At 43.0% G+C, this 23949-nt stretch overlaps 1 protein-coding gene and 1 long non-coding RNA gene across 2 annotated transcripts; both read left to right on the top strand.

Annotated features, from left to right (window-relative positions):
- The first annotated feature begins 515 nt into the window (after window positions 1–515).
- gckr (glucokinase (hexokinase 4) regulator) lies at window positions 516–17234 on the top strand. The gene is made up of 12 exons (XM_051868558.1): window positions 516–655; window positions 823–975; window positions 1091–1159; window positions 13470–13538; window positions 13700–13773; window positions 13856–13922; window positions 14386–14439; window positions 16044–16138; window positions 16252–16357; window positions 16451–16569; window positions 16847–16945; window positions 17120–17234. The coding sequence occupies exons 1-12, from the start codon at window positions 641–643 to the stop codon at window positions 17232–17234; spliced, it is 1035 nt and encodes a 344-aa protein (XP_051724518.1). The 5' UTR covers window positions 516–640.
- A 3540-nt stretch (window positions 17235–20774) lies between these two features.
- On the top strand, window positions 20775–23944 carry LOC127499004 (uncharacterized). The gene is made up of 3 exons (XR_007926014.1): window positions 20775–20912; window positions 21044–21067; window positions 23797–23944. It is a non-coding gene; the product is annotated as an uncharacterized LOC127499004 (long non-coding RNA).
- Window positions 23945–23949: the final 5 nt, after the last annotated feature.

Here is a 23949-nt window from a genome sequence, read left to right as displayed (position 1 = left end):
GATATGGAAGAGAAATTAGGAGGAAAAAGAGGGAGGAGCAGTTCTATATGTCCTGCCCTGTTTTCTTGTTTCAGTAGAAATTGTGTCAACATTGAATAATGCTGTGTGTTTCAAATGCACTTCAGTGAGAATAGATCAAATTTGTGAATTAAATAATGGAATAGTCTACTGCGATATAACTATTATATTAAGAATACACAACCAAAAATGTGAATAAAAATCTAAGAATAATATAAATAAAATAATTAGATAAAAGATGGCTATGTGCAATCAAATAAACATTAAAGTAAGTGAAATATAGTACTGAATATACTAATAACAGTAAATATAGTACTGAATATACTAATAACAGAATAGAATAGAATAGAAAACTGCCTTGACTTCTACTCATTATATGCTGTAATCAAATATAATTAAAAATAAAAAACAAATGTTCTAGCATGTGTCAATGTCCGTCTTTTAGAGGGGAAATATTTTTACAGCTGACAAGTCAAAGTTCATTTAATGAACTTTGTTCTTTGTCAGGGCTTTTCCTCTCAAACAATCTCAGTACATTGAATTTCATGCTTTTTCACTGTGCATTGTACTAATCATAAAAGTTTGCACTGAAACGCTGGAGTCTTAATACTGTCTGATAAACATGGATCACTTGAAGGTGAGTGAAAACTGAACACTGGTAACTGCCTGTGCTTTCATTTCAAATGTCCTTTAGCTGGTAATAGAGCAACAAATCTTCCTCCCTTGTAAGCTTAAATGTAATTAAAGGAGCTCTTGAGTGATGCTGGTAATCTTAAGTGCTTGGTTTTCTGTCTTACGCAGCAGTCGTGTTACGAGCTCTCTCTACCTGTGACAGAGAAATGCAACCCCATCAGCAGAGATATTGATAGAGCTCACAGCAAACAGATGGTGCAAATACTGAAACAATGCGACGCTGAGATTTTTGAGAAAAAAATAAATCATGATCCGTTTGATCAGGTTTGGTCTGTTGGGTGTTAACAGGATATGACAGGAATAATTGTGTTTTCTAAAGATGTTACGCTCCTAACAAGAGTTTTCCATGCAGTTTTGACCTGTGCTTTTTGTTATATAGAGACTGTATAGTTCACCTGTCATCCAAACGATGGTGGATGTTGCAAAGAGGGTTGAAATGATACTGAGGGTCAGTAATATGTACTTTAAGTCCTTTATTTTAACCAACAACTAAAGAGTTTTTAAGCATGTTTTAATATAAATATAGTATTTAATATATATTATTTAATATAGTATTTAATATATCGTAGCCCTTCATTTTTTCACATTTTACGTTGCAGCATTATGCTGGTAACATTTTTTGGTAACACTTTACAATAAGGTTCATTAGTTAACATTAGTTAACTACATGAGTTAACATGAACTAATAATGAACTGCACTTCTACAGCATTTATTAATCTCTGTTAATGTTAATTTCATCATTTACTAATACATTATTAAAATCTTGTTAACATTAGTTAATGCACTGTGAACTAACATGAACAAACAATGAACAACTGTATTTTCATTAACTAACATTAACAAAGATTAGTAAATACAGTAACAAATGTATTGCTCATGGTTAGTTCATGTTAGTTGATACATTAACTAATGTTTAACTAATAAACCTTATTGTAAAGTGTTACCACTTTTTTTCTACATCAATCTATACACCATAATGCTCCAATTTTCACCATTTAGCTCCAAATTCACAGGATCATCTTTAAGATGTTACTACACTTTGATTGGAGTTAACCTGTGGCAAATGTTTGGAACAACCAGGACTATTCCTAGAGCTCAGCAAACTGAGCAATCAATGGAGAGGAGCCTTGGTTAGAGTGGTGACCAAGAAGCAGATGGTCACTCTAGTTGAGCTCCATGATCATATATGCAGATGGGAGAAACTTACAGAAGGCCAAACATCACTGTAACACTTCACTTACCTGGGCTTTATGACAGACTCAAGACTCTCCTCAGTCCACTTGGAATTTGCAAAAAAAAATTTCCTACCCTGATTTTAACCCTCTTTTTTGAATGTTGTTTTGAGGGGCGTGTCTGCTGTGAGACTTCAGTGTAAACGCCCACTGCTGTGATTGGCTGACATCTTTAGCACGTTTTTACTATTACAGCTCTCAAGGTTAATTGTGAAAAGTGTTGCATTACATTTTTGCATTGATCATGGCATGAAAGGTTGCAGTGACACACTGTAGCCGATCACAGACATGTTGTTGAGCGCATGAAAGCAGTGATCTCGTCATTGCAACTCAATTTCTGCACACTAATGAACGCTTTCATCATAACTTACAATGCAAATGCGATATAACTAAGAGATTCGTTGAATAAAACGTCTCGGTTACAAAGGTAACCCTCGTTCCCTGAAGGAGGGAACGGAGACGTACGTCGGACAGACCGACGAATAGGAATCTCGCTAGAGAGGCCAATCTACTTCGAGTGTAACTACAACGAGCCAATGCACATTGGCATGCAATCATATGCATCAGCTGCTCGCCTCGCAGCGCGGGTATATAACGAGCAGCAGGTGCGTTGCATCTTCAGGTTTTCGCTGAGGAGCCGAACCAGATAGGCGGCAGCATCAGCGGGGTTACCTTTGTAACCGAGACGTTCCCATTCAGTCGGTCACGTTCGACGTACGTCGGACAGACCGACGAATAGGAATCCCTACCAAAGCGCCACAGGGGCTGCCCTCTTCCAGCGCTCTGTTGTAAGCCACCTGAACCCCCTTGCCTACGGACGGTGGGACAGGGCTAACACAGAGAGTGTCAATCACTGCTGTTCCCCAAAACCCATTCAGTGAGACTATTGGATAACGCTGGGAAAGCGTACCCTTCCGCTGGGAAAGGAACGCTGCGGAAGCCACATCCTTCCCGAAGGAGTTAAGTGGAGAAGTACATATGGACTAACCCGTAGGCTGTACGACATATGGAAGAACTGGGGTGACTCCAACTCGATGAGAGGTGGGTTCTCCCAGAGGGAAAGACACGGGCTTCGTTTAGGAGCAACCGTGGAACTAGACATATGGGATCCCAGTAGGGTCACACATATGGTACCCAGCCTAAACCCGGTTCTCAAGGATACAACGGAGTATAGGCCTAGCGCCAGACGCTCCGCCACGTCGGCTGCCGAAGGGAGATCGGAGGACTCAACAGGGTCTGCCTAGTAGGGACTCTCTGGAGAAAAAAGCGCATGTAAGCGCAGCAAGCCGACACTAAGCCGGGGCCTCTCCGTGCCTCTGACCTGAGGTGAGAACACGGGAGGAGACCGGCTCGACACGAAGGCTATAGAACCTAGCGAACGTGTTAGGTGTCGCCCAGCCCGCAGCTCTACAGATGTCTGTTAGCGAGGCGCCATGAGCCAGCGCCCAGGAAGATGCGACGCCTCTCGTGGAGTGCGCATGCAACCTGAGCGGGCAGGGCACGCCCTGAGCTTGGTAAGCCAGGGCGATGGCATCCACTATCCAGTGGGCCATCCTCTGCTTGGAGACAGCCTTTCCCTTCTGCTGGCCTCCATAACAGACAAAGAGCTGGTCTGAGGTCCTGAAGCTTTGAGTTCTGTCTATGTACAGTCGCAAAGCGCGAACTGGACAGAGCAAAGCCAGGGCTGGGTCTGCCTCCTCCGAGGGCAGCGCTTGCAGGCTCACTACCTGGTCCCTGAAGGGAGAGGTAGGAACCTTGGGCACAAAGCCAGGCCGGGGTCTCAGTACCACATGGCCGTCACCCGGCCCGAACTCCAGGCACGATTCGTCGACCGAAAAAGACTGCAGGTCCCCTACCCTCTTGATGGAGGCCAATGCAACCAGCAGCAAAGTCTTCATAGACAGAATCTTTAAGTCTGCTGATTGCAAGGGCTCAAAGGGAGCAATCTGAAGTGCTCTCAGCACCAGAGCAAGGTCCCAAGAGGGTATGGAGGGAGGACGAGGAGGATTTAACCGCCTCGCCCCCCTAAGGAACCTGACGACCAGGTCGTGCTGACCAACAGATTTACCATCTATGTGGTCATGATATGCGGAGATAGCAGCAGTATGGACTTTGAGGGTGGAGGGGGACAGCCTACGCTCCAACCCCTGCTGCAAGAAGGAAAGCACGACACCGATCGAGCATCTTCGGGGGTCCTCTCGACGAGAAGAACACCACTCGACGAACAGGTTCCACTTCAAGGCGTAAGCCCGTCTCGACTACTCGCAACTAGCAACTAGCAGAACCTGCTCCTCGTCCTCCCTGACTTTGCACAGGGTCTGTGCAAGTAGGCTCACTGGGGGAAACGCATATTTGCGAAGGCCCCGGGGCCAGCTGAGCGCCAGTGCGTCTGTTCCGAGTGTTCCCCGGACAGGGAGTAAAACAACCGGCAATGGGAGGTTTCTGGTGAGGCAAACAGGTCTACCTGAGCCTCTCCGAACTCTCTCCAAATCAGCTGGACCACCTGGGGGTGGAGTCGCCACTCTCCTGGCCGCGCAGCTCGTGATAGCTCATCGGCCACACGGTTGAGCACACCGGGAATATGAATGGCACGAAGCGACCTCAGATGCTTCTGACTCCAGAGGAGGAGATGGCGGGCGAGTTGCGACATGCGACGGGAGCGTAGACCACCTTGACGGTTGATGTACGCAACGGTCGCAGTGTTGTCCGTCCGGACCAGTAGATGCTTGCCCCGTAGCGGCCCTTTGAGGCGGCTCAGGGCAAGGCGTACCGCTAGCAACTCGAGGCAGTTGATGTGCCAATGCAGATGGGGGCCCGTCCAACCCCTGACACTGCATGCCCGTTGTACGTGGCACCCCAGCCTGTGGCAGAGGCATCTGTGAATACCGCAGCATGCCGGGACACCTGCTCTAGGGGTACTCCAGCCCGAAGAAACAAGGGGTCCGACCACGGGCTGAAGGTTTGGCGGTACTCCTGAGTGATTGCCACCCGGAACGTGCCGCGTTGCCACGCCCATCTCGGGACCCGGCCGTGGAGCCAGTGTTGAAGCGGTCTCATATGAAGCAGACCGAGCGGGGTTACTGCCACTGCGGCTGCCATATGCCCCAGGAGCCTCTGAAAAAATTTCAGTGGAACCGCTGTCCTGCTGTTGAACGTATTCAGGCAGTTCAACACCGACTGAGCACGTTCCTCTGTGAGGCGTGCTATCTGTTCGACCGAATCCAACTCCATACCAAGAAAAGAGATCCTCTGCACCGGGGCGAGTTCGCTCTTTTCCCAGTTGACCTGAAGACCCAACTGGCTGAGGTGTCTGAGCACCAAAACCCTGTGTTCACACCACTGATCCCGGGACTGTGCCAGAATGAGCCAGTCGTCGAGATAGTTAAGGATGCGAACACCCTGTTCTCTCATGGGAACAAGGGCTCCCTCCACGACCTTCGTGAAGACACGGGGAGACAGGGCCAGCCCGAAGGGTAAGACTCTGTACTGATATGCTCGACCTTCGAACGCAAAAACGCAGGAATGGCCTGTGTCGCGGAAGAATCGAACATGAAAGTACACGTCCTTCAGGTCGATCGCTGCAAACCAATCCTGGGGACGGATGCACTCGAAAATGCATTTCTGCGTGGGCATTTTGAACGGTAGCTTGTGAAGGCTCCGATTCAAAACTCGCAGATCCAGGATCGGTCGTAACCCACCGCTTTTCTTGGGTACAATGAAGTAGGGACTGTAAAACCCTGACCTCATATCGGCTCTATCGCGTCCTTCGCCAGTAGGACCGCGATCTCCGCACGCAAGACACGGGCATCGACAGCCTTCACTGCAGTGAGGTGGACACCCCTGAACTTGGGGGGACGCCGGGCGAACTGAATCGCATAGCCGAGCCCGATGGTCCGAATGAGCCAGCGAGACGGACTGGGGAGCGCTAACCAGGCTCACAGAGACCGTACAGGCGGGATCAAAGGGACCGCAGGCGTACCCGCAGTGAGGCAGCGAGGTGGAACACAGGGACGCAGCTCGGGAGGCTCTCTCTGCGAGGCGGCCCGAAGCGGGGTCAGAGTGTGCTGTGCAACACCTACCTGGTTCCACGGTTGGGCAGGGGGCGCAGGAGAGGCTTTGCTGCCTTCTCGACTGCACGCTGCTGCCCTCTGGCGAAGGAAGAGGGGGATGAGAGTGGTGAGGCTTTTCTCCTCCCACTGCTCTCCGAGCCCTCTTCAGACCCAGAGATGGAGGAACTGCTCTCTTTTTGAAAATTTGGGTACCGCTGGCTGTTGGACCGGCAGGAGAACAGAAACAAACCCAACCAACAGGATTTACCACCCGGCCCTCCTCCGGGGGGGGGAGAGCAGCCCCACCCATCTCTGGGTCACCCGTCTCAGGGGTGATTTTTCACTAACCACTTAAACAGTAGCAGAGACGGGAGGTGTCATCTTCCTGCAGCGGACACAGTAGAGCAGACTGGGCCGGAGTTTTTTTTTTTTTATTCTGCAGGGGACGACACCCTTGGCGACGAGCAGACTGAGGGCCCACGAGGAACTCAATGGTTTGTCGGGGGAGGCTCCCCGGTCTGCCACTAACTGAGGAGAACTGCTGGGCTCAGTCCCCGACAGTGTCACCGAAAAGGCCACCTTGTGAGATGGGAGTGTCGAGAAAGCGTTTAGCTTGACGACCTCTTGCACCTCAGCAAGGTAAGCCAGGGGGGCGCTTCTGGACCACTGAGGTGGACATCGTCTGCCCGAAGGCCTGCGCCGTGACTTTGATCATGGTTAGTCAACAAGCGCAGCTCAACCCCGGCTCAGAACTACCCTCATGCATAAAGAGTGCCTTGGCCTCACATGCAGGGTGGGTGTGGTCTGTGAACAGCCACCCCACCCATAAGGGTAGTGAGAGAGTAAAAACTTATGCAGATTTTGGCACTTTTGGCATTCCATATTTATGGCACCAATATAGCTCCATACTGCCAAGTTTTTCATGCACATCCGGAACACCCGGGAAAGCATGGCTGTAAACTCTGAATCTGAGTCAGCATAAGCACACACCATTACAGTGGGCAGCGTCACCCTCATTTTCAGAGCATAACAGCCCTCTCTCCGATGCTGCAATCGACATCTGACCCTCAGCTGGAGCACTAAATGGAATGCTAGGTTCCCCTATGAAGAGGACCAGCAATCCAATCCAGAAGCTGCACAGCATGTAATGCGCTAGAGGGAGGGGCCCTAGGGGGTTGGTTCCCCGAAGGAACCCCTCAACCTCAAGACACCCAAGCCATTTCACCAAAGTAGACCTCTTCTGGTGCACCAGAGAGGGCGCTACAATGGAGATTAGGCAAGGAGACCGCGCATCTAGAGCGCCGAGCGAGCGCTGGGTTGCCGTGACAACCCGCGCTGCAGCCCGACAGCTCGACGGCACACGACACGCAGAGGAGCGAGAGGTTTGCTCTCGCTGATCTCCGCGGTCTCCCAGAGTGTCGGGCAGACCCGCGGCTGTGCTTTTACACACAAGCGGCAGCTGGCCAACAACAGAGGGGACTCAAGCTTCCCGGAGAAAGAAGAGTCACGACCGGCGTGTCGACGTGATCATGTTCTCATACGAAAACATGAGCCACCCACGAACATCGTTTCAGCACGCGCCCAGACATGTGAAACAGTGATCGTGGCCGTCAGTGAGGACAGGAAACGACCGCATCCAGAAACACACAAATAGAATGTCATCTTTAAAAAGACGCAAGCTCTATTTGTGTAAGCTCTTTTAGGGACTTTACTCTTTTAGAGTGCTGAAGCACGCAGGGGAACGGCCGCCGCAACACAGACAGGGATTGTGTGCAGCCTGTCGTGTGCTCTTTCTCTCTTTGAAGGCGCTCACTCTTACCAGCCGTAAAAACGGCTTTCAGCGCTCGAAGCGCACCGTACCGGCCGTGAGAACAGCCTTCTGACGCTGTCAAAACAGCTATTTGCTCTATAACGGCAAACGAAACAAAAAATATAAAAAATAAAGAGAGGACTTCGACCCCGCTGCTGTGCTGTTCGCCCGCACTCGAAAAAAAAAAAGAGAAGTTCAACCAAAAAGCTTGACTCGTCTTCTAGCAGACACTTGCTTGCAGAGAACAGGAACAAACACCGTTCGGCTCCGAAGCGAAAAGCTGAAGATGCAACGCACCTGCTGCTCGTTATATACCCGCGCTGCGAGGCGAGCAGCTGATGCATATGATTGCATGCCAATGTGCATTGGCTCGTTGTAGTTACACTCGAAGTAGATTGGCCTCTCTAGCGAGATTCCTATTCGTTGGTCTGTCCGACGTACGTCGAACGTGACCGACTGAATGGGAACAGGAGTTTTGATGCGTGTCCAGAACTCAGTCACTGATAAACTCACGCTGTTCCCTTTCATGGGAACATCGACGCTGCGTCGATATGCATTGGGATCACCTCTGCGTGATTACGTCTTGAAGCACTCGTGAAATCGAACCAATAGGGTGACGTCACGGATCAGGAAGCTATAAAGCACACCTGAGAACAAAGAACGGCAGCTTCTGTGTCTTCAGCAAGCGCTCTGTGTATCGTGTGTCTTATTTAGTGTTGCCTGTCAGTTACACATACAGATTACGATCTCTTCGTCTGAGGACAAGAGTATCCAGTTGCACCACATATATATATATATATATATATATATATATATATATATTAAGACACTATGGCAAGCAAACAACAGTTTATCAAGTGTGTTCATCCCTGCCCTCTTTACATCACGGGTGGGGATACACATGAGATGTGCGTTGTTTGTTTGGGAGTTGAGCATGCCCAGGCAGCTCTCGAGGGAGCTGTCTGTGTGCATTGTGAGAAGCTCACTCTCAGAACACTTCGTTCTCGCTGGGCGCTCTTTGATAAACACGAAGAGGGCGCCGCGGCCAGTGTTCTCCGTGGATCGGGTCCCGCTTCTGCCGAGGCAGAGCGGCGGCTTCATTCGTGGGGTTCACAAATGGATCTGACATAGGGGTTAGAGACGGGCCCAGCCTTATCTCTGCCCTCACCTGTCAGACCCAGTGTCTCTCCTCTGGTGGTGGAAGCATACACTGCGGTTTCTTCCCCCCGGAGAGAGGCACCGGCGCTTCATCTATCCAGCTCTGAGGAGGTGGATGTGGTGAGCGTCGCGGCTGGAGATGAGGACTCGCCATCCTCTTCTCCAGCTTATGAGGAGCTGTTAGAGGTTGTGACCAGGGCAGTTGAAAAGTTAAACATTGAATGGCCAGCAGAAAGAAGTGAAGCACGTCAGAAAAGCAAGCTTGATGAGCGCTTTCTGCCCGCCTGGTCACAGCCTCAGCGTCAGGGACTGCCATTCTTTCCCGAGGTGTCGAGGTCGTGGCAGAGACCTGTGCAGTATAGAGTGTTCAGCCCCCAAACCTCTGTCTATTCTAACATCGTGGGTCTGAAGCAGCATGGTTATGGGGCGATGCCTCGGGTTGAAGAGATGCTTGCGAGCTACCTCTCGCCCGACATCGTCCCTTAAATCCCCAACGCTGCCCACCAGACCATTAAGAACTACATCAGCACTGGTGGGCAAAGCTTATTCGGCAGCAGGTCAGGCTGCAGCTTGCTTGCATACGATGTCAATATTGCAAGCTTACCAGACTGACCTGCTGGGGGAGTTAGATGAGAGCGGTGAGGCTAGCTTTGAAGCGATTCAGGAACTCAGAAAAGCCACTGATCTTTCTCTCCGGGCCACCAAGGAGACGACAAAAACAATCGGCCATTCTATGGCAGCACTGGTGGCCACGGAGAGGTATTTATGGCTGAACCTGTCAGACATCAAGGACAAAGATAAAAATGTTCTTATGGATGCGCCGCTGTCTCCCCTGGGCCTCTTCAGCGACTCAGTTACGTCGGTCGTCGAGAGGTTCCAGGAAGCCAGAAAGCAGTCAGCGGCCTTCCAGAAGTTCCTCCCCCGCCGCTCTCTACCCCCCGAGGCTGCTGAGTGGGAGCAGCCTCAGCCGTCTACCAGCTCCTCAGTGCATAGAGCGCAACAAAAACAAAGTGTCGCCACCCATGCTCCCCTGCAGAGAGCTTGGAGCCGAAGCCTTCAAGGGGTAAGACAGATCTGTGGACTGTCATTATCGCCAAGAAGGCTTCTGACGCCAGTGGCACGGGACTTTCGAGGGCAGCCCCCTCCGAAGAGGGTCCCATATCACATTACATCGTATCCGTTCTGCCAACCAATTATATCGACGATTGGTTGATCCTAGCTCAATCCGAGCAACTGGCAGTCCAGCATCGAGATGTTGTTCTGTCCCACATGAAAAGGTTAGGGCTGAGACTCAATGCCAAGAAGAGTGTGCTTCTTCCAGCTCAAACTACCAACTATCTAGGGGTAGTCTGGGATTCCACCACGATGCAGGCACGTCTCTCTCCTGCTCGGGTGAATTCCATTCTCTCAGCCGTGAATGGGGTGAAGTTAGGCCAGTCACTCACTGTAAAACAGTTTCAGAGACTGTTGGGTCTGATGGCAGCTGCGTCCAACGTGATACCTTTTGGCCTGCTGCACATGAGACCCTTACAGTGGTGGCTCAGGACCACGGGGTTTTCTCCGAGGGGAAATCCTTTTCGCATGATCAAGGTCACGCGGCGATACCTTCGTGCCTTAGTCATGTGGAAGAAGCCTTGGTTCCTGTCCCAAGGACCTGTGTTGGGGGCTCCTTGTCGTCGCGTAATGCTAACGACGGATGCTTCCCTCACAGGTTGGGGAGCGATCATGAGTGGTCGCTCAGCTCAGACCTGAGGGGCCATCACGTGTTGGTCCGCACGGACAACATGGCGGTGGTCTCCTATATCAACTATCGGGGGGTCTGAGTTCTCGCCAGTTGTGCAAGTTAGCCCATCGGATCCTCCTGTGAGCCCAGGGGAAGCTCCTCTCCCTGAGAGAAGCTTATATCCCTGGGCATCAAAATGTGGGGGCAGACATCCTGTCGAGGCAGGGGCCGAGGCCCGGGGAATGGAGACTCCACCCCGAGGTGGTGGAGCTCATTTGGAAAAATTGATCTCCCCCATGGAGATCCCCATCAGGCAGGACCTTCTGTCTCAAGCGGGCGGCATGATAATTCACCCCCGCCCGGAGTTATGGAGACTGTGGGCCTGGCCTCTGAGGGGGCTGGGCTCATAGAATCCGGTCTCCCTGGAGACCATACTCCACTCCAGAGCTCCTTCCATGAGAAAACTTTATGCGTATAAATGGAAGCTGTTTGCTACTTGTTGTAGACAACGTCAGGTGGACCCGTTCCACTCCTCTATCAGTCTTGTGCTGCAATTTCTCTAAGAAAGATTCTCGGATGGATTATCTCCTTCTATCTTGAAGGTATATGTAGCGGCTATTTCCGCTTATCATGCTCTCTTGGGGGGCTCTTCTGTGGGAAAAGACCCCGTAGTTATACGCTTTCTCCGTGGTACCCAGAGGCTGAGGCCTTCTGTACGTACATGAACTCTGACCTGGGACTTGGCTATTGTGTTGGAAGGGTTAGCTGAGGCTCCCTTCGAACCATTAGAGGAGGTGTCTGAGAGATTCCTCACTCTTAAAACTATCTTCCTGTTGGCAATTTCATCTCTTAAAAGAATTGGAGATCTTCAAGCACTTTCGGTTGCTCCCCCATGTCTGGAATTTGTGCCTGGTATGGTCAAGGTTTTCCTTCATCATAGACCTGGTTATATACCCAAGGTCCCCACCAACATCCCAGGGCCGATTGTACCGCAGGCCTTCTGTCCTCCTCCTTTTGCTAATCCAGATCAGGAGAAACTTAATCTGCTGTGCCCAGTTAGGGTGTTAGACACTTACGTCCACAGAGCTGCCCTGTGGCGGAAAACTGATCAGTTGTTTGTCTGTTATGGGTCTCCTAGAAAAGGAGACTCTGCGTCTAAGCAGAGAATGAGCAAGTGGGTATTCGAGGGCATCTCTCTTGCTTATGAGTCTTCCGGGCAGCCTTCACCTTTGGGTGTCCGTGCCCACTCTACTCGGGGTATGGCTGCCTCAAAGGCTTTGATCTCTGGGGTTCCCCTCCATGAGATATGTGATGCGGCTGGGTGGTCCTCTCAGCATACCTTCATTAGGTTTTATAACCTTGATTTGGGCTCCACTCCTGGGTCCGCTGTGCTCTCGTCTTCAGAATAACAGACAGGCACTTGGCATTATGGCCTAGTTGGGATAGGGTTCCCAATGCGTATCGACGCAGCGTTGATGTTCCCATGAAAGGGAACGTCTCGGGTTACGTCTGTAACCCTGGTTCCCTGAATAGGGAACGAGACGCTGCGTCTCTTTGCCATGCTCCTGACATGCCTGTGAGCGTCTTGCTTTAGCCAATCAGAAGCTGGCGTTCTTTGTTCTCAGGTGTGCTTTATAGCTTCCTGATCCGTGACGTCACCCGCTCTGACGTCCCGTCACCCTTTTGGTTCAATTTCATGAGTGCTTCAAGACATAATCACGCAGAGGTGATCCCAATGCGTATCGACGCAGCATCTCGTTCCCTATTCAGGGAACCAGGGTTACAGACGTAACCCGAGACATTTGATTGACAGCTCCAGCGTTTGCAAAGGGAGCTTTCTTTGATCATTATTTATATATAATTTAATCACTGTTTAAATAACAGATTATTTTCATCCTACTAAGAGAAACAACGTGAAGTTGACCATTTAGTCACTGGTTTGATTTGCTGACACATAGACAAAGAACATCTGACTGTACATGAAACATTACATATCAGATCAGGCATTAGAATTAACACAGTTACTTACATGTTGTTGCATTACTGTCGAGTCCATATCGTAAAAGTCTGTTTGCAAAGCCTGCGCCGAAATGCAATTGATTTACCAAAGAATCCACAGTGAAATGTACCGAATACAAATAAATAAAGCTAAACTGAGAAATTCACATTGTTGAAAATAAATAACCATATTTCTAGCATTAGGATCCTTTGAAAGGTAATGTTATTTTTAGTCCTGTATCGCTCTTCTCTCCTCGTCATCTCAGTAACACGCCAGTGGGCGGGGCTAACGTTGCAATGATGACATAGGCGTTGATTTCTTCAGTGGAGGCAGCGTTTCACCGATAAGCACATTCCAGGATCAGTCGTTCGATGGGCCTGGTGTCAATAAAAGCTTTTATTGTACTAACAAAGTTTTTAGTTCTGATAGTTATTTTTAGTACAATGAACTCTTATATATTAAAAGCTCAAGGAAAAGTTGATTTCTCAATTCATGACCCCTTTAAGAGAACAAATACTTATGCAATGTAAATGTTTCAGTTTTTCCTTTTTAAAACTTAAAAAAAAGTAATTTAAAGCAGTTTAACTTAAGGCTGCAACATAAAATGTGAAAAAAAATTAGGGGTTCCAAAACTTTCACAAGGCACTGTACATATTTCACTATTTATTTTTTAAAATTATTTTATTTATTTTTTAAAATTATTTTAATAATTCTATTTTCTCTTTTAATTAATTTTAGAAACTTTCTTTAAAAAATGTTGACATCATAACTGATTTGTCTTTGTAGGATCCAGAGGAGAGTTTGATTGTTTTAAGTGGCTGTGGAACATCAGGCCGTATTGCATTTATTTTGGTGGTATAGAGTTTAAGAAAGATTTATTGGTTTTAAAAAAAATTATAAAAAATAAATACAAGAACCATTGTGGTTTGAATGAAAAATAAAATAAGAAAACAAAATTAGAAACATATCTTTTTCCTATATTTGTCATATTCTATTTCTATTTTCTATCTTCTCAGAAATCCTTTAATGAGATGTTGAACGCCCAAAGACAGAAACAGATCTGTTCATACATCATAGCTGGAGGTGACAGGTGAATAAACAGTCTGTCTGTTTGATGCATAAGATAAGACTCCAGTATGACACTGCAGTATTTCAGGACTCTGTTTTTAAAGGGCCCTGCTGACATCACAGGAGGCTCCAGAGGACGACCCGGTGCTTGGAGCTCAAATGCTGGACAAGGTGAACACAAGTGCAGAGAGTGAAAATAAACAATGCAATAAAACTTCACTATAGTAATAAATCAGTTGCCCATGGAGAAACAATAGGCTATTCTTTCACATTTTCAGAAGAACATGTGAGTGGCACCTCTTCACAATGCCAGAGTGTTCTGGACGGTTGCCAGGCTGTTGTTATATGATTACTAAAGTGTTCTAAATGGTTAACACTGCTGTGCATTTACTGCTAGGGTGTTGTTTATAGGCTCAAGTCAAAATCAAAATCGCTCACCCCAAGTCCCTCCTTCAATACAAGTCTAATCAATTAGAAAAATGAGGTACATTACTTTTAGATCATTTGTATTTATTGTATTTAAATAATGATATTAATAGTGATGCTTTCCTTAACAAAAACAATATTCACAGAATGTGCACACAATTATATACTTAACTTTTCTCAATTTCCTGTTTTCTTTTTGCACTAACAGGTTTGTGCAGGAAAGAAGCATGTGCTGTTCATTGGAATATCCTGTGGCATGTCGGTATGAAGTCTGTTTTCTCAAATCACATTCCTTTTAGTAGTAGGCTAAAAAAAGACAAAAGTGATGACAATAGATCATTCAAATAAACAATCTCCTCATTTGTAGATTCATTGAATGAATTATAACTAAATGTCTGATAGCAACAGGTTAAAGGCTCATTCACACCAAGAGCGATAAGTAATGATAACAATAAAGATATAATTCTAAAAATCGCTCTAAAAATTAAAGAATTAATGAAAGAGTCCACACCACAACTATAACGATAACGGCAAAGAGAAACGATATTGCTGGAATCATTTTGAAAACAATTTTTTTCCCAGCTGATGAACGAGAATAATCGATATTGTTGGTGTGGATGCTAATAAAGTCCCCCTAAAATAGTCAATAATTTTATCCCTTAAAACTCATCTTTAATCACCAAAATTACATATTTAAACATTTTTTCCTGTGAAAAAAAAAACTTCATGCCTTAAAATAGCTTGAATGTAACTCTACACACTTGCTTCATTTATTATACGTGGATCTATGCATATGCTAATTAGCCCCGCCTCCACTCACTTGCACGAGCTCAGAGATCCACTCGGTCAACTTACTGAGGTAAACGCTGCAATGGTATCACTTTTTATAATGTCGGACACATAACGCAACTAAAGGGTTAGTTCAACCCAAAATAAAAATTATGTCCTTAATTACTCATCCTTATGTCATTCCACATCCGTAAGATTTTCGTTTATCTTCGGAACACAAATGAAGATCTTTTTGATGACAGAATGCTGTCAGATTTCCTTTCATAGACTGCCTTTGCAACTACCACTTTGATGCTTTAAAAACTTCATAAAGAGATCGGAAAACTAATCCATATGAATTGAACGGTTTAGTCCAAATTTTCTGAAGAGAATCGATCGCTTGTTATGATGAACATAATTAATTTAGGCTTTTACTCGCATGTAAACATTGATCAGTGAACATAAACAGAAGCTCAACCTAACCTGAATTACGCACAAGAAAAACCTCTTCCGGAAGTTGCTGCGTAACCATTCAAAACATTAAAAAAATAACGTTCATTCATAACATAAAAAGAAAAAAAGTAATCATGAAATGGAAGTTGCGATAGTTTTTTCTTCCCTATTATGACATATATATCTGAGTGAAACAACTTCTGGAGAAAGAAAAATTAAAGGACTTGATTTTATCCATGGGGAATTGATTGGATGGTTGTAGTTTGCTATTGGTCGATCTAATGTGAGTGACAGGTTGCCCCGCCCTCGCAACAGTAATCACATCATCAAAGAAGAGAAAAGATGTCGCTGCAAGAGAATTAAAAAATATGGATGTGCATGGATAAATCGGATATACCGCAACATTCCATAAAAAAATAAGTATTTGCCATTTTGATGTCATGGTGACTCATGGTTAAAACATACATAATAAAAAGTGAGATTTTAATTATATTTTGAACCACTGAACTAGTAAATGTCCCCAGTTTACATTCCAGAAAGCTAATCACCTATCTGTATTTCTTTCTGACATATAATGCATGCTCATATCAAAGCCTACAGCAGGTAACCTATGAGTGTGCTTCATGATGTTGTTCTATGTCAAAGGCACCATTTGTTGCTGGGCAACTGGATTTTTGTCTGAACCACTTAGACGTCTTCACCCCAGTGCTTCTGGGATTCAATCCAGTACAGATGGCTAGGTAAGGCTACCTAAAACAAAAACAAATGCCTTTCTGTTTATTACAAACTAATAATTAACATTTTTTAAATCAATAACAACAACAGCTTGCTAACACTCTTTCCATCCTGACAGGAGTGAGCTAATGCAGGACTGTTCATTTCACTTTAAAGATGTTGCAGAGAGGATGGCTGCAGAGCAGAGACATAAAAAAGCATTCGTGCTAAATCCTGTATTGGGGGTATGAAAAATTGCATTGGCATGATCACTTAAATAAGCACAACTGTGATGATGCTGTTGTGGTAGTTAAAGAACCTGTGGTCTCTCCTCATAGGCTGAGGCCATCGGTGGATCATCCAGGATGAAAGGAGGCAGTGCAACTAAAATCATTCTGGAAACTGTTCTTCTGGCCGGACATGAAGCTGCATTTAGAGACAAGATCATGACACCTGAGTATGTTTTCAATTTCAGTTTTATTTTCATGTACACATATATATTTAAAATATTAAAATATGTATTATTTTATATATATATATATATATATATATATATCAGTAATTCAATAATTCATAACAACATATGTTTTTACATTAATCAGTTTTTTTTTAAGTAAGTTATATATATATATAAATTATTTTATTTTTTCATACTATAGTGTATACTTATATATATAGTATACATATTGAAGTTCTCTCATGAGTAATCTACTATAATTAAATGTGTCATTCAGATGTATGTCTGCCTGGATCACAGCGCATGAGATGGTTTATGAAACTACTTACTCACGTAGTGATGAACTTGCTGCACTTATTCAGAAAGCAGGAGAGAGGTACAACCAACATTTCACTGCTTCCTAACACATAAACCTTGGAGTTTTCCAATGCACATGAATAGGCTGAACTTCAGTTGCATGTAGTAAAAATTGGAGAAAATTATCTTCATAATGAAGGTTTATCATAATTAAAGGCTCACTTGTGATTTATTTCTGTAAATGTTTTACCAGCCTTCAGATGAAAGCACATGTGTACTATCTTGGATGGCAAACTCTTGGCATTATAGGAATGACTGATGCCAGTGAATGTATCCCAACATATTTACAGTGTCATTTTATTATATGATGTTATTTCAATTTGTTAATTTGACAAATGGGTAAATTAATAACAGCGCAAGGATACTGGAAAAAGTTTCAACCCAGAACCACATTTTTTCAGATTTTGGTGACATCCGAGGTTTCATCAACAACGGTTTCAGCGAAATGAAAAACAAAGAAGGAGATTTATCATGTTTGGTGAGCTCAATGCAATTGATTTAACAACTTAAAGGAATAGATCATGCAAAATTGAAAAAAATTGTAATAATATACTCATTCGTATGTCGTTTCAAACCTGCATGCAAAAGAATTGTATCCCTTTAAAGGTGAAACAACTGCAGTAATCTAACACCACATATCAGAATATATATTATAATAACATTTATTAACAACTATTAATGTAAAACTATTTTTAGGGGCCAGTATTCCTAATTGGTCACAAGGATTTTGTGGACACCATCTTACCTAGCCTGAGTCAAAATGACATGATCTTATTTCTGTTTACAGTCAATGGTAAGCAAACATGAATCAGTTATGCATTTGACAATACGGTCAAATTGGAATATGAGCAGTTCCTTGAATATGTTTTAAATATATTTCAATATCTCTCTCAAGATGACCTACATGAGGTGACGGCGCTGGCCAATCAACTGAGGCAAAGGACATTTAATTTGTATGCAATTGCTCATGACCTTGAGAAATTCACCATTCCTGTGAGTAAAATGAGTAATCAGGATTTTTGCCGGTAGCAAAAACTTCTCACTCCCCTTCCACTACACGTCTTTACAAATGCATAGTGCTGTTTATGTAATCAGCTCATTTTTTGCTTTTTGCATATGTATGTATGTATGTAGGCACTCCTGTGCAAAAAAAAAAAAAAAAAAAGGGCCAAGCCAAAAATGGCAAAAATATTTTGTGGTCTTTTAATGGTCTTAACCATTTCAATCACATATCACTGGTCAGAAAATTATAAAGAATTGCAGAAATACTCTAGATAAAGTAATTTAGCATGGAATAGCATTCCCCAACTTGCAGACAGCTTTTACAGGAAGAGGCAGTGTTGAAGTTTTGAAGACACCACTCTGGAGCATCACCATGCAACTCAAGTTTCTTTGTAATTCATCACTCCACACACAACTTCCCATATTCTGCCAAAAAACTTTATTCTGTCTTTGATGTTTTCTGAGACAGCAGTGGCTTCTTAAGTAGTGCATTTGCTTAAATTTTGCTAATTTCCTGACCAATAATTTGTGGTCAATTAAAAGCGCGCACGCACACACACACACACACACACACACACACAAATATATGAATATACTGTATATATATTAATTGTTTCAGGAAAGAGTTTGCAACATGTTTGAAAAGGTCCTGAACATCACATGGCCTTTTTCTTCAGAGAAGGAGAACTCAGTTGTAATGGTAAGTAATATTTAGTTGACATATTTATATTGTAATACCTAGCCATATAAGCAGGGCTAACATTAACTTTTCTGCTCACCAGCCACTGTAGCTAGTGGTTTTCCAAAGTTACTAGCCACTCACCGTTTTCACTGGGCACAAATTTGACATTGATATGGGTAAAAAACTGCCATATAGATATTTTTAATATTATCTTGTAAGCAGCTGTCACTTTAAGACCTGACGCACGGATCCATTATACTGTTACTCATGTTTTCTTTCTTAACTGTTTATGTTCACTTAAAGGGTTAGTTCACCCAAAAATGAAAATTTTGTCATTAATAAGACCTGTAAGACCTTCATTCATCTTCGGAACACAAATTAAGATATTTTTGATAAAATCCGATGGTTCAGTGAGGCCTGCATCGCCAGCAATGTCCAGAAAGCTACTAAAAACATATTTAAAACAGTTCATGTAACTACAGTGGTCCAACCTTAATATTATAAAGGGACTAGAATACTTTTTGTGCGCCAAAAATAACAAAATAGTGACTCTGCTTCATGAAGCTTAACGAATCTTTTGTTTCGAATCAGTGGTTCGGAGCGCGTATCAAACTGCCAGAGTCACGTGAACTATCGAAGTTTCAAAACACTTATGACATAACGAAGCCTCGTTTACTGAAAGCATAGGATTTTGGCGCTCTGAACCACTGATTCGAAACAAATGATTCGTAAAGCTTCGAAGCTTCATGAAGCAGTGTTTTGAAATCGCCCATCACTAGACATTGTGGAATAAAGTTGCTACTTTGTTATTTTTGGCGCACAAAAAGTATTCTCGTCGCTTTATAATATTAGGGTTGAACCACTGTACTCACATGAACTGTTTTAAATATGTTTTTAGTAGCTTTATGGGCATTGAAAAAGGCGATGCAGGCCTCACTGAGCCATCGGATTTTATCCAAAATATCTTAATTTGTGTTCCGAAGATAAACAAAGATCTTGCGGGTGTGTAACGACATGAGGGTGAGTAATTAATGACATAATTATAATTTTTGGGTGAACTAACCCTTTAAAACATAACTGACTGTGTTTACATGAATACTCGCCAAGACCGGCATTTTGACATTATTTTGTGTGTATTTGACGGTTTAAGTGCAATAAGCAGCAAAAAATAACTCAATTTAGTACTAAGAGGCAGCTTTATGTGCATGCACATTGTGTGTGAGCACAAAATCTGTGGGAATGAGTAAAATTATTCACAATATGTGCAATCCCATGCCGAAGTTCAAGCCCTAACACCAACAATATTCATCCGGAGAAAATGAAACGAGTGAGGGGAGGCACATTTGTGTGTCAACTAGCTGTCGGAGAGATGAGAGAGCGAGAAAGCACAGCTGGTATCATGTATCTATTCTGCGGAAAATGAGTATTGAAAGCATTTGAGATATTTCAATATTGATATGTATCGAAAAAAAATTATATTTTTTGACAACACTACATTGCACTTAGTTTATTATTTCAGATGGCTTTTTAAAGGCTACAATTGAAAAATATATATAAAATTCAACCCGCCAAAGTGGCTAGGAGTGACTGCGTTACACGCCAATGCTGAAATCCACTCGCATTTGGTGGATGTTAATGTCAAGCCCTGTGTATAAGTAAAGATTAAAATAAAAAATAAAGATAAAGGAAAGATTTCAAACCCTCTTTTATTCAACAGAGACAGAAGTGGGAGCTTTCAACCAAACTGTGTCTTAATGCAATCAGCACAGGAGCTCATGTACTGAAGGGAAAAGTCTACATGAATTACATGATAGATCTCAGAGTAACTAACAGCAAGTTGTACAGGAGAGCCATCAACATTTTACAGGTATCAGTAATGAATTGTCTATACTGATCTCTTATTGGAACTATATATTGAATATCCTGCCCTAACAACCACCCAGAATACCATAACAACAACAATGCAACATGCTAAAACTATTGAAAGTACCATGGGAACACCCTGATATTGTGTCAATGAGTTTTGCACGGGCAAACACCAATCATATTTTCTTATGTCTGGCTAATTTTAGCTTTCAATTCTGAAAAGTAATTGAGCTGGAACTGTAATATGAACCCTGTGTGTGCTTTTTGTTTGACCGGTTTAATTATATACCATTACTGTCAGCGGTTCACAGGCTGCTCCAAAACAGAGTGTGAAAGTGCTCTACTGAGAGCCATCTACAGTACAGATGATCTGACTGAAGACATGACCTCAGCAGATGTCCGCAAACACACAGATGTGGCTAACAGACGGGAGCGAGTAAGAACTGGTTTATTTATCTTGAACATCTGTGGAGGGAGACAGAAGTTTTAAAGATTAAAAAAATTGTCAGGTTACATAGCCTAACACTTACTTTTAAAGGCGTTTTTTTTTTTTTTTTTTTTTTACAGAAACAAAGAAGGTAACATTCACAAGTAGGTAACATTTTACAGTAAGGTCCTATTAGTTAACATTTGTCAATGTGTTCAACAATAAGCAATACATTTGTTAAAGTATTTATTAATGTTTGTTTTTATTTAATAAAAATACAACGGCTCATTGTTAGTTTATGTTAGCTAAGGTCCATAAAATAATATTAATTTTTTTTTTTTTCATTGATAGTTCATGTTAACTAATGTCAACAAATGGAAGCTTTGTGTAAAGTGTTATCAAATAGTGCACAAACCTGCTCTTTTTTTTTTTTTTTTTTTCTCCTCAGTGGATGCATATTAAAAGCATGGACTTTGTCACTATAAGATATTTATAACAAAACACAGGTCAAAAATGTAATCTTTTACTTTTATTATATATATATATATATATATATATATATATATATATTCACAGATTATAAGTGCAGGAGGTAGGGAGAGGGGGGTTGATGGAGGTGTTGATGAATGTTTAGAGAAAGTCAGAATGGGTGTGGGGTGTGAGACCTGCAATAAAACTCATTCAGGCCATCGGCCAGTTGTTGATTCGACAGTGCTAGGGGATGGTATCTTGTGATTGGTGGTGTCTTTCAGGCCTTTCTACTCTGATGCAGGGTTGTTGGCTGAAAACAGCTTTTTCTTTCAGCTGTTTAGAGTTTCTCTTAGCCACTCTGACGCATGCAATTAAAGGGTTAGTTCACCCAAAAATGAAAATAATGTCATTTATTACTCACCCTCATGCCGTTCCACACCCATAAGACCTTCATTAATCTTCGGAGCGCAAATTAAGATATTTTTTGTTGAAATCCGATGGCTCAGTGAGGCCTGCATAGCCAGCAATGACATTTCCCCTCTCACGATCCATTAATGTACTAAAAACATATTTAAATCAGTTCGTGTGAGTACAGTGGTTCAATATTAATTTCAAAACACTGCTTCCTGAAGCTTCGGAGCGTTATGTATCAGCGTGTCAAATCAGTGGTTCGGAGCGCCAAAGTCATGTGATTTCAGCAGTTTGGCGGTTTGACATGCGATCCGAACCGCTGATTCGACACGCTGATTCATACTGCCCTGAAGCTTCCTGAAGCAGTGTTTTGAAATCGGCCATCACTATATAAGCCGTTATTTTGTTTTTTTGGCGCACCAAAAATATTCTCGTAGCTTTATAATATTAATATTGAACCACTGTACTCACATGAACTGATTTAAATGTTTTTAGTACATTAATGGATCTTGAGAGAGGAAATGTCATTGCTGGCTATGCAGGCCTCACTGAGCCATCGGATTTCAACAAAAATATCTTGAATGAATGAAGGTCTTACGGGTGTGGAACGGCATGAGGGTGAGTAATTAATGACAGAATTTTCATTTTTGGGTGAACTAACCCTTTAAGATTTTCAGTTTAATACATTAAAAATATTTAGCACAATTAACACAGCAACCATTATTTCTGTCATAATTTGGCTAGCATTACATTATATAATCACGCTCTTATTAATGCAAATACTTTTAAACCATTCAAGCGCCACAAGACAAACAAGGACGCACTCTGTGAATGTCGTGTGTGTGTGTGTTGTGTGCACAGAAAGACGCGTACCTTAAATGAGTTAAAATGAGTTAAATCACGTTTTAAAAGACCTTAAAGATGTGTGAGATAATTTGATGGGTGTCAGATCCACTCGCCAACGGCAAGTCTTAAAGTGACAGCAGCCTAATAAACCAGTTGCTGTGATGTTTGTCATTAATGTTAATAAAAGAACAAAGGTAACTGAGAAAACTGTAGCTTTAATAGGGATTAATCTATATTTAATTTATAATTTATGCAGTGAAGACTGTAAAGTGTTTGATAACTTGAAACAGGTAGGAAGGCCACAGGTAAATATGACATTTATTATAATGGGTTTATGTGAAGATTGTTTTAATTCACTTAAATTAAAAGTTTTTTTGTTTGTTTGTTTGTTTGTTTGTTTTTTTAAAAAACCTTATCAATTTTGAAATGGATAGCTTTCAGTTATACTGTAATGTTGAATGTGTATAATTAATGTTTTTTTTGTTGTTGTTGTTTTGTTTTATAATCTATTTCATAGAGACATCAGTACCAGTATTGGTATCAGTGATACTGGCCTTCATTCATAAAAAGATGCAATTTAACTAATATTTAAAATATGCTGCCTTTAAGTTATATCTACATTAATTTGAAGAGTAACTGTGAAATTATTACAATATAAAAATATTAAAAAGTTTTTAATGGTGATTAATTACAGAAAAAAAAAAAAAAAAAACAGTGTCCGACACTCAAATGATGATTTCTTCAGTCATTTCAGTTGCCTTAAAGAACATACAGTACAGTAAAGGAGATTACAATCAACCAATAAGACATCAACATAGTGACATCGATTGATTAAAGTACTGTAAGAAACATGGGACAGAAAAACTAAACAAGTGAAGTTGAAAGGTGTCATTTCTGTGCCACTAGTCACCATGCAGAATTGCAAAAAAAGATTTGCAAACAGGTTTTCCACGTACTATTCTCAGACAAACAAATAGCCCCGCCCAAACACCACAGTACAGCAGTGGTTTGTTTACATTGTTTACACTTTTGCCCCGAATGGCTTATTACAGTTGCCTCTGCATATTAAATGATAGAAAAAAAGTACATTTATGAAGTTTAATAAAAGCATTGTGTTATTTTCAAAGGCAGATTTAACTTTTATACCTATGTTCTGCACTGGCAGGTGGTCCCAACTGCACTGGTGATGATCCAGTGTGGCTGCACTCATGCTGAAGCACAGCGTCATTTGGATTGTCATTCTGTTATTCGAGATGCATTGAACGCCTGCCTCAACTCCTCAAAAACAACAGCACTGTGGACTGAACACACAATAAAA

Source organism: Ctenopharyngodon idella, chromosome 17, assembly GCF_019924925.1.
Source record: "Ctenopharyngodon idella isolate HZGC_01 chromosome 17, HZGC01, whole genome shotgun sequence".
Lineage (NCBI taxonomy): Eukaryota > Metazoa > Chordata > Actinopteri > Cypriniformes > Xenocyprididae > Ctenopharyngodon > Ctenopharyngodon idella.
Note: the sequence above shows the minus strand (reverse complement) of the source record. Positions and strands in the feature narration are given on the sequence as shown.

What these genes read in the sequence shown, in the direction of transcription:
- gckr (XM_051868558.1), top strand. An exon ending in GAATATCCTGTGGCATGTCG is followed by an intron (nt 14,440 to 16,043) that starts GTATGAAGTCTG and finishes TCTATGTCAAAG; the next exon opens with GCACCATTTGTTGCTGGGCA. An exon ending in AATCCAGTACAGATGGCTAG is followed by an intron (nt 16,139 to 16,251) that starts GTAAGGCTACCT and finishes CCATCCTGACAG; the next exon opens with GAGTGAGCTAATGCAGGACT.